At 34.2% G+C, this 20,732-nt stretch overlaps 1 protein-coding gene and 1 non-coding gene across 2 annotated transcripts in view; both read right to left on the bottom strand.

Annotated features, from left to right (window-relative positions):
* The window catches only part of IPO7 (importin 7), a 51,465-nt gene that overhangs the window by 12,365 nt on the left and 18,368 nt on the right, over positions 1-20,732 (bottom strand). The window contains exons 3-15 of the mRNA XM_069471154.1: positions 18,446-18,599; positions 17,643-17,801; positions 14,110-14,266; positions 11,535-11,624; positions 9,420-9,514; positions 9,224-9,308; positions 7,105-7,239; positions 6,341-6,440; positions 5,187-5,263; positions 4,212-4,328; positions 1,183-1,272; positions 432-597; positions 74-234 (exon numbers count right to left, since the gene is read on the bottom strand). Coding sequence (XP_069327255.1) covers positions 74-234; positions 432-597; positions 1,183-1,272; positions 4,212-4,328; positions 5,187-5,263; positions 6,341-6,440; positions 7,105-7,239; positions 9,224-9,308; positions 9,420-9,514; positions 11,535-11,624; positions 14,110-14,266; positions 17,643-17,801; positions 18,446-18,599 — 1,586 coding nt within the window. The remainder of the gene's footprint in view (positions 1-73; positions 235-431; positions 598-1,182; positions 1,273-4,211; positions 4,329-5,186; positions 5,264-6,340; positions 6,441-7,104; positions 7,240-9,223; positions 9,309-9,419; positions 9,515-11,534; positions 11,625-14,109; positions 14,267-17,642; positions 17,802-18,445; positions 18,600-20,732) is intronic.
* Positions 674-857, bottom strand: LOC138385601 (small nucleolar RNA SNORA23). Its single transcript, XR_011233821.1, has one exon. It is a non-coding gene; the product is annotated as a small nucleolar RNA SNORA23 (small nucleolar RNA).

Raw genomic sequence — 20,732 nt, 5'->3', positions numbered from 1 at the left:
TGTGACATACTACCTGGAACATACTAAGAGCTAAATTAAAATACTCGTATAAATGACAGGCTCAAAAACATACCAAATGTTGTGTCATTTCTACTGCAATAGGAGTAACTTCTTCACTATATTCGCAGATCATTTTCTGAATTACATTGGTAAGGTCATCATTTTCTGTTTCTCTTATGATATGAAGAAGAGCCTGCATTACAGGTCTGATGAATGGTGTGATGTATTCTTTAGCTGTAAGAGAGGAAAAAAAAAAAGGAGTAAAAAATTTGGGGGCAAAGCAGCTAAAACTTCTTAAAACCTGATACAACATACACCAAAGGGTAAAAAAGTACTTTCACATTAAAACAAAGTGTGCCCAATTTCTAGGATTGTGCTTTTTATAATTATGTGTAATGACATTCACTGTTCTTGACATACAAATCATTTACCTTTTTCTTGATTGCTGATCAACACTTGAAGTGCAATAGCAGCTTCTACTTTCACAGGCATTTCTCTATCATCAATAAGACATCTTCTTGTAAGCTCCAAGGCTGTTTGAAGGTTCTGATCACTTTTGAATTTCACTTCACAAAAATAATGAAGTACCCAGCAAGCCTTTTTAAAAAATGCAGTGAGTTACTTTAGATACATTACACTAAATTTCCCCAAGCTCATCTCTATCCCCAGAGTTCTGTGTGCGGGAATTTGGAGGCTGGCCAGTGGTAGATGTGTCATAACAGAAAACACTAGACCAGTACTATGATCCCAAGTTACTCTTTGGCTGCATGATGTCTGTGTGGATAGCAAGATCTGAATGCAAAACACAGACAGACACTGCTACCAGTCATAGATAGAAACTATGCACACATTACAACAGCCATTTAAAGATTTACATTAAACACAAGTCTAAAATAAACTATGGCTTTTAACGTGAACACTAAAATGCTTCAATATAAAAGTCCACACCGTCATTCATAACAAAAAAAAATCTGTACTCCCTAAAGCTATTAAAATAAAATTTAAAGAACCATTCATTTGCAATTGATAATTACCCTGATCTGATCAACATATACTATGTGTACAGAAACATCACAATATGCCCCCTGAATATGTACTATTATGTCAATTAAAAAAAAAATTTTAAGAAAGTCATTCATCACAAGACATAAATATATAAATTAATACAGCTTTAAAACATACCCTTGCTCTCATGTAGCCTAGTTCACTGCTGAAGAGAGGGAATACATGATTCTGCAACATGTATTCCATCTGATCTTTATAGATCTTTTTCTGTAAATATAAACAACAATTATTTTGATACAGATCCAAATATACCATCATCTCAATTTGAAAATAGATATACCAGTGTTAAAAATGACTACCCATGTCACAACATACATTTATTCTGATTCTTTGAACCAAAAGATCCACAACGAAATTTCTTATTCTAGAACTTTACCCACAAAAAACACACCCACTACATTTTTGCATGTTTTTACATCACTTGATTAGAAAGCCATTATAGCAAATTTTAACAGCAATGGTGTTTAATTATTAGAAGTGTGGTTAATTTTATTCCTTAACTTATATAATTTTTTTCTCATGAAACTTTTAAAATGATAAAAACTCTCTGTAAAGTTTCTAACTGAACATAACTTGAGAAAAATCCTGCTTTCAAAGTAACAGATTGGATATCTAAAAAGACACTCTCTCCATCAAAATGGAATCCAGGAAAAAAAAGTAAAAAGACACTTTCATTAATCTTAAAGTTGAGTATTTTCTAAGTGGTAACAAGCTTTTTAAAAGTGTTCATTAAATCAAGATTAAAAATACAAAACACTTAACATATTAACACTTACAAAATTGGAGAAGACTACAGACATAACAACTAAATGTAATGTGGGATCCTGGACTGGATCATGGACCAAAAAAAGGACTTTAGTGGGAAATCTTGTGAAATTTGAAAAAGGTTTGTAGATTATTTGATAGTATCATATCACAATTAATTTCCTGGTTTTGATAATTGTGCCTGCCTATATAAGATGTTAGCATTAAGGGAAGATGGGTGAAAAATAAGGATAGATAAACAAAACACTTCAATGTACCAAGAGAACTCACTTAAGAGTCCCAGACTTCTATACAACAAATAATTAGAATGTCTTTAATTTATACTTTTTAACCTAAGAGAAGGATGAGTGGACAGGTATAGAAAAGCTGAAAGAAGGCTGGGCACCGTGGCTCATGCCTGTAATCCTAGCATCCTGGGAGGCCGAGGCTGAAGGATCACTTGAAGTCAGGAGTTCCAGACCAAACTGTGCAAAAGCAAGACCCCGTCTCTACTAAAAATAGAAAAAATTAGCTGGGCATGGTGGTGTGTGCCTGTAAGTCCCGGCTACTGAGGAGGCTGAGGCAGGAGGACTGCTTGAGCCCAGGAGTTTTAAGTTGCTGTGAGCTGCGGTGACACCACGGCACTCTAGCCCGGGTGACAGAGCAAGGCTCTCTCTCAAAAAAACATAAAAAAAACAAACAAAAAGAGCTGAAAGATATAATGTACAGGGCAGGGACGGTGGCTCACCCCCATAATCCTAGCATCCTGGGAGGCCAAGGCAGGAGAATCACTTGAGCTCAGGAGTTCAAGACCAGCCCCAGCAAGAGTGAGACCCCATCTCTACTAAAAATAGAAAAATTAGCCAGGTGTGGTGGTGAGTGCCTATAGTCCCAGCTACTCAGGAGACTGAGGCAGGAGGATCACTTGAGCCCAGGAGTTTGAGGTTGCTGGGAGCTAGGCTGACGCCACGGCACTCTAGCTCGGGGAACAGAGTATGACTCTGTCCCTAAAAAAAAAAAGATACAATATACACAACAAAATAATGTTACCAATTCAGCAAAGCAAGGTTTGTGGCAGTCGGAAAGTATAATGACTAAATATTTGCTTTACTTCAAAGTGAAAACAAATTTCAGATCTTACTTATTAGGTCAAACACAACATACACTTAAGTTGAGGTTTCTAAACAAAAATCTAATCCAGTCATTCTTTACTACAAAATTTGTGTGACAAAACCATGATGTGTCTAAACTAAAAACAGAAGCATTCATGTTTACAAATTGCCTTCAAGATGAATACTTTAAGAAAAACACTATTTTACAATTATCCTGCAACATGTAAAGATAACTCAAACAATACAAGTACTTTCAGCATAAGCAACAACAGAAAATAATTGGACATATTAAAATCTTATCGAAAGGATACCATCAAGAAAGTGAAAAAAATAAGCTTAGGAATGGCAGAAAGTTCTTGCAAATCAGATACATGGAAAGGTCCTAGCATCTAAAATATATAAATATTTCTAACAATTCAATAATAAAAAGACAACCCAACTAAAAATGGGCAATCTGAACAGACATTTCTCTAAAGGAGATACTCAAAATGGACAATAAACACATGAAAAGATTCTCATCATTAGCCATCAAGGAAATGCAAACCTTAACCACTATGAGATACTACTTCATGTTCACTAGGATAGCTATAATCAAAAACAAAATAAGTACTGGTGAGGATGTAGTGAAACTGAAACCCTCAAATACAAAATGGTGCTGGTGTAAATAAAAAATAGTGCATCCACTTCGGAAAACAGTCTTGTAGCTTCTCAAAATACGAGCAGCAATTTAGACTCCTAGATATACACTCAAGAGAAGTGAAAAAGTATGTCCACGTGAAAACTTCTACATGGATGTTCACAGCAGCATTATTCGTAACAGCCAAAAAGTATAAACAACTGACAAATGGATAAAATATGGCATATTAATACAATGAAATAAAATTTGGCAATAAAAAGAAGTACTGGCACATACTATCACATGGATAAACCTTGAAAACATTACAATAAATGAAAGACCGCATATTATATATACTGCTCCATTCATATGAAATGTCCAGTAAAAACAAATCCATAGAGACAAATGAAGATTACAGGTAGTCTACGGCTGGGTGAATAGGGGTGAAACCGGGAGTGAATGCTAATGTGTACAGGGTTTCTTTTGGGGGTCATGAAAATGTTTTGGAGCTGTGATGGTTGCATAGCTCTGTGAATAATCTAAAAACCACTGAGTTGTAAACTTTAAATGGGCAAATTGCGTGGTTTTTGTATTGGATCTTGATAAAGCTATTAATTTTATAAAACTACTTGCACACCCACACACATATGTAATACATGCAAAAGAAGAAATACCTTCAGAAGTATTTCGGCTAAAGAGCCAATCATATGCAGGGCTCCATCTTTCTTTCGGGGATCTGCATTTGGTTCTGTTAGAATCTGGTAACAGAATCCCATAGTCTTTTGCAGTACCTAAATTAAAAGAGAAAAGTACTACTTTATTGGCTATCCCAAAATCCTTAAAAAACATACTAACAGGCCACATGCCTGTAATCCTAACACTTTGGGAAGTGGGGGCAGGAGAACTGCTTGAAGCAAGGAGTTGGAGACCAGCCTGAGCAAGAGCAAGACTTTGTCTCTACTATACATAGGAAAAATTAGCCAGGCATGGCGGCATGCACCTGGAGTCGCAGCTACCTGGGAGGCTGAGACAGGAGGATCCCTTGAGCCCAGGAGTTTAAGGTTATAAAGAACTATGATGACATCACTGCACTCTACCCAGGGTGACAGAACGAGACTGTCTTAAACAAACAAACAAACAAACAAGCAAAAACTACCAACAAAACGACTTACATTACTAACATTTAAAACTGAGTGTATGTTTGTCTTTTTTTTTTTTTTTTTTTTTTTTAAATATGAAGGAGTAGAGGGTGGTGAGGAGGGGTGCTCAGTTGCCTTGGTTTTTTTTGTTGTTGTTGAGACAGTCTCACTCCATTACCCTGGGTAGAGTGCAGTGGCGCAACTGTAGCTCACTGCAAGCTCTAAATTCTGGGCTGAAGCGATCCTTCTGCCTCAGCCTCCTAGGTAGCTGGAACTCCTGGCACACCGCAACAACCGGCTGGATTTTTTTTTTCCCTGTTCTTTATGGTGGAGACGGGATCTCACTCTTGCTCAGGCTAGTCTCAAACTCCTGAGCTCAAGCGATCCTTCTGCCTCAGCCTCCCAGAGTGCTAGGATTACAGGCGTGAGCCACTGAACCCAGCCTTGAGTGTATATTTGAATATATTTTAAATAATATAGCAAAAGTTATCTACATGTTTAATAACCTACCTCTTTCCTCTTACTACAGGCTGTGAACAAAAGTGTCTGGGCAGCAGTGGTAGGAGAAATGAAATCTTCAAACACATCTAGAGAACAAATTTAAAATTAAGACAGAAAACAGCAATTGTTCACAAAACATTTTTACATTACATAGTTTACAAATGATGCTCTGTTAAAAAACAAGGCATTAAAAAATGTGCCAAAACTTCACATAAGGTGAGTATGAAAATGAACCTATATCGCCATATAATTTTGCAAAAGCCTAATTCCATGTCTTTTCTGTACAAATTATATGTTCAGTTAATCTTCCAATACCTCTAATAATTTTATTTCATACAAACACATTACTGTGAGAATTCTCAGAATAGGGTCAGAGAAATACAAATTACAAAACGTATAGAAGATTCTGGTAGGAAGAAGGACTAATATAAAACATTAGCCAAATTACAGTCCTTTAGTTCCCTACAGGGACTCCTAGTGACTCTAGCTTCCAGCATGTCTTCTCAATTCCCACACATATGATGACTGACATGGGATCCAAAAGTATAACTGAGTCTCTTATTGAATATACAACATTTTTGGTATACACCAAAAGCACATTCAACAATCATAACTTAACACTCTGGGAGGCAGAGGCGGGTAGATCGTTTGAGCTCAGGAGTTCGAGACCAGCCTGAGCAAGAGCGAAACCCCATCTCTACTAAAAATAGAAAGAAAATTAGCTACACAACTAAAAAATATATATAGAAAAAATTAGCCAGGCATGGTGGCGCATGCCTATAGTCCCAGCTACTTGGGAGGCTAAGGCAGGAGGATCACTTGAGCCCAGGAGTTTGAGGTTGCTGTGAGCTAGGCTGATGCCACGGCACTCCAGCCCGGGCAACAGAGTGAGACTTTGTCTCAAAAAAAAAAAAGAAAAAAAAAAAAAAACAATCATAACTTAAGCACACTATTATGTTTGTGTCTGTTAAAAATAAGATTATCATTATCAAATGCCATAGTTAATGAATAGCCCCCAAAAAATCTAAACAAGGGATAAATTACATTAAAACAACAAAGAAGGTTTTTCAGTACCAAAGCTAATCCGCTAGGTTGGCTACACACAACCACTCTAACCTTAACTACTGACATATTTTGTTTCTAAAAAAGTGAAATTTACTTACCAAACTTCATACGTATATACTCATAAGGGTCTTCTTGCCAAAGTTCCTCATCAGCATCTGTATAGCACATCAATGGAAAAATAACATCTTGGATAATGCCCTGCAATTTAAAAGTTAAGAAAGTAACAGCCTTCAGCTTTCAAATTTAAACTTTCACATTTCCTTTAACTATTAAAACACAAGTAACCCTATAATATGTATTTTAAAACTTAATACCAAACTTCAGCAATGCATTTAATGCATTCTCAGATCAACTTTCAAACTGCATTTTCTCACTCTCTCTCTCTATAGCAAATAATTATAAAACAAGACATGTATACATATTAATAAGTAGCAAATAGGTATTGTGAAAAAATATAAAATTTTAGTCTCTCATATTCTATAGCTCTAAATAAAGCAAATAAATCACTTATGGAAATAGCAGATTAAGTCAATTATTCTGGAAACCAATCTGGTGAAATGAAGGCCCTTGCCTACTCCAAATTACATGATAAATGTTAACTAATCACAATCCAATAAGAACTTTAATGTAAGTTTGAAGATTACAATTTTAGATAAAAAATAAACTGAATATTCACAAAATAGCTCTTAGAACGTTATGTCAGTGTTACATCTCCTTTTTCTGCTATACTCTCAAAACCATCACCAGAATGAGACTAAGTAACACAACTCAAGAAAACATGCAATTTTTCAATCTTTATGGCACTTGATGCTATTTCTATTATATTGGCTACAAAAACTTATTTAAGATAGAAAATTATTACTTGTATATGAGGCTTCAGATTCTTCCAGGTGAGGGCATGGGAAACTCCTTGATTAATATAATTTAATGTCTGTTGTAAAACTCGAGGAGCCATATATTGCTTCTCCTTGTACTGATACAACACCTTCAATAAAACCTTTGAAAAAAAATGTTCTATCAAAAACCAAAGTTCAGATAGAAATTTTAACCACTTACAAGCCAGTAAAAACAGCTGACACATATCTTAATACCCAAGTCATCATCAAAAAAATGGCAACCATATTCTTTTAGAAATATATAATGTTAAAAATTAGGTGTTAGTGACTCACATTTATTCCTAAAGTATTTAAACAAACAAATCGAAATAATACTGTGTCGAAGGACTAGTTTCGAATTAAGAATAAAAAGAAGAGAAAACCATATGCTACCTATTAAACAAACCACACTATTATGAGACAGCCCTATCTTGTTAAAGTCATCTTCTAGGAAAACCTTACCCAAACCAGTCAAAGGTATTTAGGATCTGCCCAGAGTTCTAATTCTAATTCATGTTTCAGAGTATTGACTTTCAGAGTGTAGTCTATATACCTCTGGTGGTCCCCAAGACTCTTTCAAAGGGTCTACTAGGTTAAAGCTATTTTTATAATAATGCTAAGATGTTATTTGCCTTTTTTGTTTTTTTACTGCATTGACATTTGCATCGACGGCATGAAAGCAATGGTGGTAAAACTTTTGGTGCCTAATGTGAATCAAGGGGTATGACACTAAAGTCACTGTATTCTTTACAGCCACATAATTATAGAACAAGTTTTCCTTAAGAATGTCCTTAATGAACCAAAAAAATTATGATTGAGAAGTATATACATACCCCTCAGCTACATACCAAAGGACAATGGTTGGAAGAAAAGCACTTGCGAGATTGAGTTGTAAAAGCTGAAATAGTAACTTATTCCATGAAAGAACAAATGATAGACAAATAATGGCTATTTAGACTTATGCACGTGATAGATTTTTTTCTCAACAATGAATTAAATGGGCCTGTCACGTCAAAGAAATAGCTGACAATATGTTGCTGGCGTTAAAATTTGAGTTTTCAAGCAAAAATTAGAATTCCGGAACTTCTAGATCACTATGATTAGCCTGAAAGCTTTCTAACATTTAAATATATTTCTGATGAGACTAGTGGTGATATTAACAAATGTGATTTTCTTTTTCTTCTTCTTCTTTAAGAGACAAGGTCTTGCTCTGTCACCCAGGCTAGGATGCAGTGGCATAACAGCTCTTTGCAGCTTCCTGGGCTCAATCCTCAGCCTCCACAGTAGCTGGGACCATAGGCACACACCACCACGCCTGGCTAATTTTTAAAGTTTTTGTAGAGACAGGGTCTTACTATGTTGCCCAGGCTGTTCTTGAACTCCTGGTCTCAAGTGATTTTCCTGTCTTGTCCTCCTAAAGTGCTGGGATTACAGGTGTCAGCCACCCCTCCTGGTGTTCTTTTTAAATTGTATAATGAAATGTATAAACATTTGGAAAATCTGCATTAACTCAAAGAGTCAACATTTTCAAAATGACCAATGCAGGATGTTTCAAAATCATGTATGAATAAAAGTCTCATTCAAAGTGCAGTACAGACCAATGAGTTTTAATGTAACAGAATGCAAAATGTTTGTTTGTATAGTTTCAAATTCCACATTACAATTAACTTTTAAGAAATTATCATTGTCCAATTTTGGTATAATATCAAAGAATTTCCAAAATTATCTGAAAAGTCTACTAAAATACTCATCCCTTTTCCAACTTCATCCCTGTGAGACCAAGTTTTCTTTATGTCAACCAAAACAAAACAGACTGAATGCAGAAAAATGAGTATCCAACTGCCTTTTATTAAGGCAGACATTAGAAAAAATGTTATAATGGATTTATTACTTTTAAATGAAGTAACTGTTAAATTTTGTTTTAATTTCTAGTATGTCATGTATCACTAGGTATAACTCACATAAATGAAGGCCCACTGATGTCCTCAATAACTTCAGAACAAAAAAAATAGGAACTGCTACAGAGTTCAAACAAACACTGTTGAGAAGACAGAAACTAACTTAAAGATGTTATGTTTCTACTTAGAAAAACTATCTTAGACTTACTTGCTGGACACCAACAGCAAATGCCTTCAGAAATACTTCAGCAAATTCATTATACTCCTTAGAAACATTGCCAGGGCTTCCATATCTAAAATACATTAAAATGTCCATTGTTTCTTTATAATGCTTTATACCAGCACTTCTAAAAACAAAAGCTTTAAAAATAAATTTAAATCACCGTATATGGATAAGAGATTACCTTTCAAAAAGCCTTGCTAAAATATGTAAAGCCCACTTCTTACATTTCCACCACGGTAATTCAGGTCTATCATCTTCTTCAACTTGAAGTGTTTCCTTTAAAGAGACATTTATTTAATGATAGCATAAGATGATACAATCTAGGTGGAACAGTACGAGGTTAAGAACAGATTCACAAAAATGTGAATGCTCCTTCAATGTTAGCCTTTCTAACCTTGGATAAAAGGTTAGACTTGGAAAAATATTAATCCTTATTTAAATCTAAGAGGCATCCTCACTGCTTCACTACTTGATTACAAAAGATATGCTTTTTAAAATTTTTATAAAAACTTAAAACCAAACATTTTAGTCAAGATCTAAATAATATAAAGTCAAAGCCATGACAATTATAGCTTAATCAACATCAGTATAGTTCATAATGGAAAGGGCATGAGAAACCCCATTTCAGAAATCTAATTCCAGATATATTAGTATAAATGCACAAGTATATACATATGAGAATATTCATTTCAATACTATTTATAATAGGGAAAAATTGCCAGGAACCTAAACATGCATTAATGAGGGAATGTTTAACTATGGAACATCCATACAAGACTACTATACAACCATTAAAAGAAGGAAGTGGTTCATTATATGCTGACCTAAGACATCCATGACCTATTTTTAAGTTAGGATAAAGAAGTGAAAATACAGAGCAATTGAAAACTCTCATCCATTGCCAGTGAGAGCAATGCTACAATCACTTTGGCAATCACTTTGGAAGTTACTTATAAAGCTAAACACACACCTACTCTATGAGCCAATTCCATTCTTTGATATTTACGCAAGAGTGTGAAAACCCATGATCACAAAAAGACACACAAGAATGTTCACAGCTTTGTCTTATAATACTCAAAAAGTGAAAACCACCCAGATATCCACCAATGTGTGACTGTGTACAGAAACTGTGGGGTATTCGTACAATGGGATATCACTCAGCAATAAAAAGGAATAAACTATCACTACATAACGGGTGAATTTCATAAATACAGTAAGTGAAAGAAGCCAGAAACAAAAGATTACTTATTAAATTCTAAAACAGGCAAACTCTATTGTGCAAGAAATGAGAACAAGGATGGCAAAGATGAGTAGAATCAGCCGTGAGTAAACATTCATATAATTTAATAACTCATTGAACTGTTTACTTATAACCTGTGCATGTTACGGAGTATGAACTATAACACAAAAAGGTACAGAGTATGTATGAGAACTTTAAAAGTTATATTTTATAGCTACCAAGTGTGTACAGAAAAACAGATGCCAAACTAGTTTCCCATGGAGTAGGAGAAATGTTCTATTTATTTTTTTCTGCATTATTTTAAATTTTTTTGAAAAAAAATCTAAAAAAAGTAAACAATAAACCACAAAACACTAGAAATTGGTCTCGCCTATGCCATTAATATTACATTGGATAAATTATATAACTCTCCAAAATCTAAGTTTAAAATAAAATTCAGAGGGATTTTTTGAGGATTAAATAAGGTATACAATAGCACTTAAAACACACTAGATATTAAGAACTTGTAAATCCCTCTGTCTCTCTAGAAAACTAGATTTTAAAGAAAAATATGGTAATTTAAAATTGTGATTAAATGTAATAAACAACACAGTTGGACCACTCTGAACGTACTAAAGATCACTGCACTGAGTTGTATGCTTGAAAGGGTAAATGTTATGGCATAAGTTTTATCTCAATAAAATTATTTTTAAAAAATTACATAACTATAAGTTTGGCCACCTTTAAATCAAATTCTTCCTCTGTTCATGGGCATAAATTATTAAGCCAAAATCTAGTTATGTGCTCCTAATTTAGTTAGGAAATGAAAAGACACCGAAGAATTGGGATGAAATAAAGAGATACATACAAGCACTTGACTAATAAATGAAATAACCCTTCAAAATTTTTTTACTTGGTACATGCACTTATGTAAACAAGTAGAAAAATGTCTCTATACCTAGAAAAAATACATCACAAATTTTGAAAGTTTATAAAGAATGTTACAGGAAATACCAGTTAAATCCTCAAAAGATCACTAAATATTTATATTTAATAAGAAAACACACAGAAACTTACATTAGGTACATCCCTGTTCACAACAGTCTTTAAAATTTCTATCCATTCTGTCAGGTTCTGTTGGTTTATCAGCTCCAGTGGTAGCGTATACTATGTAAAAATCAGGAATTAATATTTTTAAATCCTTGCTAAAGAAAATCCCACTTACTTTTTACTTTTCACAGTACCAAAAGTATTTTATTCAATCCACATTTCCTGCTTTTAGCACACAAGTAAGTAAATTTCTTTGGTTAGTTATCTACAATGGTAAACAGTGGAAGTAACCATGGGCATCCTTGTTGTGTTCCCATTATTGGGATTATATCTTATTTTCACCATAAGGTATGATATTTACCATGGATTTCTAGTGAATACCTTTTATCAAGTTAAGAAAATTTGTATCCTAGGTTTCTAACAGCCGTTCGTATGTATGTATTTGTTTATTTATTATTACCATCATTATTATTTCCAAGACAGAGTCTTACTCTGTCGCCCTGGGTAGAGTGCAGTGGTGTCACTGTAGCTCACTGCAACCTTCAATTCCTGGGCTCACGCCATCCGCCTGCCTCAGCCTCCCAAGTACCTGGGACTACAGGCGTGGGCCACCATGCCCGGCTAGTTTTTTTTTTTTTTTTTTTTTAGTACTGATGGGGTATCACTCTTGCTCGGGCTGGTCTCGAACTACTGAGCTCAAGCAATCCGCCTGCCTTGACCTCCTAGAGTGCTAGGATTACAGGAATAAGCCACCATGCCCAGCCTGTTTTCTTTTCTTAAAGCAGAAACGGTTATTAATTTTATCAAATGCTTTATTAGACATCATAAAGATGGTTACAGGTCTCTCTTTTAATGTCATATCAGCATTAATCACACAAACCCTAATTTTTTTTATATATGTTGTCTCCCTATGTTGTCCAGGCTAGATTCAAACCCCTAGGCTCAAGGATCCTCCCGTCTCAGCTCCTAAGTAGCTGAGACTATAGGCACATACCACCACATCCAGCTCAATTTTCTTTCTTTCTTTTTTGAGATAGGGTATCGCTCTGTCACCAGGCTAGAGTACAATGGCATGATCATAGCTGACTATAGCCTCAAACTACTAGGCTCAAGTGATCTTCCCACCTCAGCCATCCTAGCAGCTAGGACTACATGGGTGCACCACCACGTCCACTTAACTTTTTCTTGTAGAGACAGGGATCTCACTATGTTGCCAAGGCTGGTCTTAAATTCCTGGGCTCAAGCAATCCTCCCCTCCCGGCCTCCCAAGTGCTGGGATTACAGGTGTGAGCCACAGTGCCCAAAATTTCTTACTGTTGACCCATTCTTACATTCCTGGGATAAATCCTATCTCCCAGTAGGATGGTAAAATCAATATCCTAACAGCGCCCCCTGTTGAGGGTCATCTGTGAAGACTGCCAAGCCTAGGCTCTTTATAGAGTCTCTCGAGGTAAAGTTCTCTTGTGGTTCAAGAGGAAGAAGGGGTATTTGTTACACTGGAATGTGACTACATGTGTGTATATTAAAACAAGTTTGCTGACACCTAAAAAGGAAAAAAAATCAATTTAGGATTTTAGGACATCTATTTTCACAAGTGAGACAGGGTTATATTTTGATAGCAGGATATGTTAGTCTGTAAGAATGAATTGAGAAGATAAATATTCATTTTGTCCTATGCCCTAGGGTAATTTTCAAAAAGAATTATTTTAATCTAAAAGTTACGATCCTACCAGTTAGAAAAAATATGAAAAGACTATAGATATTGCATATTTAAATTACTTAACATAGAATTATGTAAAAAGGATCCAATAAAATGGCATTAAAGTATCCTTAGAATCAGATTGGGAGATACCTTTAAAGATCTAGCAAAAACATGCAAAATCCAACCAAGCAATGGAGTAAGCCAGCTACAATCTTACGGAAGTGAAGTCACAGATCTGTTTAAATGAGAATTTAAGAAGTAACGGTGTGACTTGAATCAAGATGTTAGTAAATGAGACAAATCCTTCTATGGCAATCTGGTACAAAAAGAACCAGAATTTAAATCCTCACCAAAAAATCTGTTTTATAAGTAATTATATTACACTGAGAATACAGACCCGACCATTTCCTTAGTGGATATCTTTTATGCCGGAATAATTTAGAACAGTATACGGAAATGATGAAATCTATTACTGTGTGCCAGTCAAGTCCACAGAGTTAGTACTTTTATGTCAAGTATAGAATAGGTTTTATATTTATTAGGACAATCTATGTATATTTTGCATATCAGAGTATGTGTTAGATTGCAACTATAATTGAGTAACTGGTTTTCAGACTCACAAATTAAGGTAAGAGATATAAAAAAAATTTACTAATTTAGTGCTGGATGATTTAAGAGAACTTGAGATTGCCACTTTAAGATTTATTAGGGTTTTTTATGTATCTGGGGAAGTATGCTTGTTTAGACTTATAATTTTGGCAATTTCTATATCCCTATCAAATCATCTACTTAATCTAGCTTTTCAAATGTAATTATTCAGATGCTGAAATTTTGTTAATTTTTAATGTGGTAAATGACAGACTAATGTTTTATACATAAAATCTGCTTTATAAAATTTACCTGAACAAGAGCATAGAAGATCTTGAATATTTGTTTCTGGATGAGGACAGATTGATCAGACTGATCAGAAAGAAGTTGGATAAAACGATCCTTTAGAACAGGCAGAAAATGCTGCATTGCTGCTACCAATGGACTCCGCTCCTCTGGTTTCTTATACCTTTGGGTAGGAATACAAACTAATTCTGTAAGAATTTATTTCCACAATTTTATATGTATATATTTAAACTATTTGTTTATTTACACAAATATAATCAAATACTTCCTAACCAATTTGAAAAAAGGAAAACCTACTCTGGAAGAAAACCACACAAAAAAGCAAATTGAGTAAAACCACAAAGAATATCTAATAGTTTTTGAACATTTATTATGAAGTCAATAATCTTCAAGGCCCCCATTAGTGTCCTGAATTTTACAGTTGAGGAAACTGAGGCACGGAAATAAACTATCTTTCCCAGTATTACACATCTAAGCATGAACCTAAGCAGCTAAAATACAGAGTCTGCCCTCTTAACCACTATTCAATGAATATTGATAGAAATGAGGAGGCACAATGACCTAGCTTTTAAATAGTAGCAGTTGATGAATAAATACGATCGATTATATACTACTATCCTTAAGTAATTTACATACCAACAGCATTGAAGTAGAAGTGGCATGTACAAAGCAAAAAATATTTTAGTTCTAGAAGCATCATAATCCAAAAGTTCTATAACCCATTTGGCAACAAAACAGGACCTCAACAGGCTATTTATGATCTTCATGTACCCCATTTGGGGTCAATATTCACATGTTTTATAGTAGATATAATAAGGTACTGGGTGCTTGCTACAGATGTCAATAGGAGTGTTAGATAACATGTATTATGTGAACCTTACTACCCTTCTAAAATCCAAAAAAAAAAAAATGTGAGTTCTGAATTCCATTTTGCATAAAAATTATGGATAAAGAATTGCTGACCTGAGATATTTCTGCATACATTGTTAGCATTTTAACAATACTGTTAAAAAGTCTGTTGGTTCGTTAAAAAATAACAATAATCAAATTTATAGGTTATAACTATGGAAAAGTAACTGTAGCTTCCATTATTAAGGAGTCAATAGGCAAATTTTGTGGACATGCAAATACAAACTACATGTTATAGAAATCATTATTCTAATAGCCACAGCTTATCTTTTTGCAACAGATGATTATCTAAACTTCTTTAAATTGGTTTTCCACAGATCTCAGTTTTATTTATTGGTACCCTCCTTCTGTAAGGGAGAAAAATATGCTTAAGAATTGAGTAACTGAGTACTTTTTAAAAAGGTAAAGGTAGACTCTCTTCAAAAGCTGGATTTTTTTTTTCCTCCTGGGTGAAATGAGAACCAAACTGCCAAGAATAAAAACCACCAAAAGAAATGTTCACACTAATGATTGTTAAGGCTATTAACACAATTAACTAGCAGATTATTTTAAGTATTACTTTCATGTGCTAAGAAATTATACCTAACATACATCTAAAAGTTTATCTGTACCTTTGAGTCAATAAAATAGTACAATTTATTAAAAAAAAAGCAAATTGCACTCTGCAATCTGATTACACAAACTATAATAATTATAGACAAAATTCCCTTTTAACACTAAAAGTGAGAACTATATTATGCAGCTCTTTCCATTTATACATCTCAGGTGATCACCCTCACCAAGAGAGTGTGACTACCTGCTCCATGTTAGACACTCTTCTCTCCTACTTCCCTTACTACACTGAATAGTGGACTGGGAGTTGAGTGGTGCTAGTTGTTAATCTAAGCTGATGAATATGCAAGTAATTTATAATACCAAACATATTACTACTCCCTGAGACTTAAAAGTCCCTGGAAGTATGAAAATGTGACACTAATAAAAGTCTACTATCACAGGGCTGTGACATGTCAAACTGGTGAACCATATTCAGAAAATCCTTAAATACTATTCTATCACTTTTTTGTTTAAAAAAAAAAAAAAAAAAAACTTCAATGGTTCCTCAGTAACTAAAAGATCATACCCAAATTTCTCATTGTAGCATTCAAAATCCTCTTTAACATGGTCCCAATTTACCAGTCCAATTGTCCCTAAGCTCTCACCAGAAATTATCAATATCATTAAGTGATCTCCTCACTATCCACTAAAGACAGTGTCTCAAATTTCCACCTCTGTACCTTTCTTTCTTTGTTCATATTGCTCCATATGGTGTGACACACCTTCCTCTTCAAATGCTCCTTCTGTGCTCCTTTAACTGACAATCATTTCCTGAGGATCCATGCTCCTGAAGACCACCACAAATTCTAAGTTCTCCATAAAATTTCTTAGAACTGTTTCAGTCCACACAGATCCCTTGTGAACACCTTGTGCTCCACAAACACTAGCTGAAAATCAACTGGAATTCGAATATTGTAGCAGCCTCCTATATCTCCCATTTAAAAATCCCTGCCACATTCTCTCCTGCTAAGGTTACAGGATAGGAGAGATTAGAACTTCCTCAATGACATTGACAACTTATTGTTTTTATTCTCTCCAATTTCAGTCACTCACTTACCAGAACTACAACAACTGGCACTCTGACAGAGGTTGGAGCAACCGCTGGAACATCCCTTAGCAGGAAGATGGGTAGCTGGTGGGAACACAAGAAAACACCAGTACCAATGCTGTAAATGGTATATTTCTCTCCTGCTCAGAACAAAAGCAGCAGTTCATCAGCTACTTTGAGATGGGACCCAAAGAGGGTATCGGAGGCTAACTACAAGTCCCAGAACTAGAGGGCTCACAATGGCATCTGTGTAGCTGTTAGCACTGGAAATAAAGTCACTAACATGGTATAAAAGTTTTCCTTATGCCTTTCTCATAATTTTTCCACATCAAAACTTTCAAGTGCCTATCAATTTCATTACTTTCACCACACACTTAAGAGAAAATTCCTTCAACATTTGGATTACCACTCCTAATACCATATCTCAACTTTCCAGGTTAGATTTTTTTCCCCCGATCCCTTAACCCAGATCTAAAATGATCCCTTGGCCTAAAATCTTTCCTACTGATCCTAATTACCTATATGAACCATAATTTGCTCAAATATGCAAACAATGAAATAGGCAATAGTATATTCCTCAAAACACACTGATCACATGAAATTTCAACATATTATTCTTAAAGAATTAAAGGTAGGTTCTGCAAATTTATCAAGAACCCAAATTAAGATAAAAATCCAGAATAAAGAACTCTGATGCTTAGTGTACTCTGATCACCTTCAAATTTAAAAAAACCCCTCATCTGAAGGCCTTTTATCAGCACCTATTGAGGAGCCCAACTTTAGAGATAAAGAGACAATGATTAAGAAAAACAGGCACAGGAGTTTCTTAGTGGAATCAACAGAAGAAACTACTTACAAAAGAAAATACTAAGTTAAAATTAACACAATTCAATAATTTTAGCATCTACACTAAATGTAATTTTACGTGTTCAAACTGACTTAAATTTTCCTACTTCTCAAAACTCTACAGGAATTGAGAGACACTTACTCATAATTTTTCACAAGCTGATAAAGGCAAAGAAGAATTCCTAGCCAACAAGCACTATTATCAGACTGAAGATAAAAGCCAATCTTGTCCACAATGGCAGTCCAGCGGCTTGGATAATCATGTTTGATGATGTGATGAATGCATGTAGTAAGCTGTACCCTGAAAGTCAAAAATAAACAGTAAGAAGAAAGAAATCCTACTTAGATAAGATTTTGCAAACTCATACAAAGAAAAATGGCTGCTTAGACAAAACCTAATTTCAAATAGCCCATTTGATATTTGGATGTACAAAGAATGGAGATGATTCAAAATAAGCCACTTAGCAAAAACCACTTGTTCCTGTTCATTTAAAAGAAAACCAACAACTATGTTACAAATGCAGGTGTTTTTTATTTTTCATCTCTATCAACTGACAGGTTTCATTTAAGAACATCAACTATGTTCATTAAAAATTCTGCAAAATCCTACAAAAACAAGAGTTTTCAAATATCAAAAGACTGCATAATATAAAGTATAAAACAGTATTCCATAGCTTGCTTTACCTTCCTTTCATCTGATCACCATATATTTCATGGGTTTTAAATAAATTTTTTGGTTTTATCATGTAAAATTTAAGTGTAGTAAGAAAATAAATCAAAAAGGCATTCTCCTATAATGGCATTTGTTGGTTAAGTTTTCTTCTACAAAAATGGCAGGCTTGTTTGTTCTGAAAAGATCCAATCCTCCCTCCCAAACAAAACAAAACAAAACCTCCTGAAAATTACATACCTGCAACAATGGGTACATTTAAAAAATATACATACCTGATGAGCTCAGGGGAGTGGATAATGGCCTCTACAATATTTTCTCGAATACAATGTCGATCTTCTTCTGGAATAGTATATGGAGATATATCCCCTGGTGCTGTTTCCCGATCAGGCCAATACTGTGTTATCATATTTTTCAAATAGATAACACCTAAAATACAGATCAGTTTGACAAAAGAATGTTTACTATTAAAGCAAATGAAAAGGCCTTATAAGTGTCCATACCTCAAGTATTCCTTTCAGACCATTGTTCATAAGTTTACCCTTTTAGAAACAAAATATTACATTCAATTATTTTTAAAAGTCCATAAAACATAAATTTCAGTTATAGCAATTGCCCCCAATTATTAAAGACATAGTCTAAGAGAACTCTGCAAATAAACATATCACAAACGAAACTGTTATCTAAGATTTTTTGTATCACATTTATTCAAAACACTTTTTATACTGTTTTCTGAGAGTTAAATTAATTTTATCAAATCTGTTTTCTAAATGAAAACTCTAAAGACAAAACCATCATACACATACGAATATAGCTGCTACAACTAATCACACAAAGGTGATAAATTTTTATCATAGTCTTAGTCTATAAATTTAAGTATTTCAACCACTTCAAATTCATGTTATTTCACGGGAGAATTTGCTGGTTCAAAAATTAGACATCAACTATTTTCTGTCAGCTATCATACTGCTACCTTTGCACATTGCTATTTGACAAAAGTTAACAAACTGATGATGTGGCAAAATCTAGGCTGCTAACGATGCTTTTTACCCAGCCCTAAGGGAGAGAGGGGGGGAGTGGATCACAATGTACAGGATGCACTGAAAAGGGAAATCGTCCAAAATTAATTAATTCTTATATTCTAAAAAACACTGGCTCTTTTCTGATTTGCAATTCTTACCTGGAGTCCTGCACCTATTTGAACAAGAATAACTGATAGAATTAGGATTTTTATACTCTAGTTTGCTTTATTTTGGGAATTAATATCCTATCTCATAGTACTTCAAAAAGGATTAAGGTAAACATTAAAATACCCAACAGAAGTTTTAAGATAAAGAATGTTGACTCAGTATATGGAACCAACATAGTCCAGGTAATACTACTAGTACAGAATTTTGATTATCTCCAAAACAGAACAAAGCCCAAAATTAAGATTTGATAACAGTCCCAATGTCTCTGGATGCAGTCTCTGAGTATTTCTTTCCATCTTAATGAATAAAGGAATGGGATATATACTTTTTTGATTTGGTATTTTAAAAGTTTTTTCGCGCTAACAAAACATAAACAATTGAGAACTGAACTGCAAGGATCTCATGATTCAGTCTACTCCATCCAGAATGTTTGAGCTCTACCTGTAGACAGAATGAACTAAATCATTCAAAGTCTAGCAGATGAAACTACCATATGCCATGCATTAGAGTATCATTCAATTATTCCAAGTATGTAATTTTAAAATTAATGGCATTAAAATTTTTCTGCCAATTCCATAGTTTGTTTCCAGGTTTGTACACACCAAAACAATTTTCTAGTATAATTAAATTTTCTAATACACATAATCAAGTCCCTAGAACATGTTAAGATCCCCCCTAAATAAATGCCAAACACTTTAATTTCTTAGTAAATATTCGATTTAAAAGCAAAGATTCCTACCTAAAAAATGGAAAAAAGTCAACTGACAAATGAGACTTAAATATAAGAGAAAAAGAGACATAATCAAAGTGATCTTTTCTATTAAATTAGAAATGAAAACAAACAAACAAACAAAAAAAAAAAAAAACCACAAAATCTACTGCTGACCAAGGTTCAGCCAAATTACTATAGGTACAAAAATGTTCCATTACTGTGCAACTTATATAAAAATAATTAAAAAAAAATCATATCTGTGTGATTCATGCATTTGAGAATGAAAAAGAAAAAAATTTAAAAATCATATCTGTCTAGTACAGTTCAGGTAAAAATAAATAAATAAATCATAACCAACTTATTTCCTGAGCACCTACAGTGTGCCAGGCAGTATTTTAGGCACTGGAAATATAGCTGTTAACAAAATAGACCTAACTGAGATTATGAGAACTGGTTCATTGCATACGGCACATTATGATAAATTATTTATCATAAATTTGGCCATTAAATGAATTTGAGCTCTCTTTGCCCTTCCTTTGGCTCTCCCTTTGCTGTGACAATGAGTCCAGTCGTCATCTGTGGCATATGTATTACACATTGTAATCCTATTATCTTGTTCTTGCCCTATAATCCTATCTTTCTTTCTTCAATAAACCTCAT

This window comes from Eulemur rufifrons, chromosome 6 (assembly GCF_041146395.1).
Source record: "Eulemur rufifrons isolate Redbay chromosome 6, OSU_ERuf_1, whole genome shotgun sequence".
In the NCBI taxonomy this organism is placed as follows: domain Eukaryota; kingdom Metazoa; phylum Chordata; class Mammalia; order Primates; family Lemuridae; genus Eulemur; species Eulemur rufifrons.
This window is presented reverse-complemented; position numbering and strand designations above follow the sequence as displayed.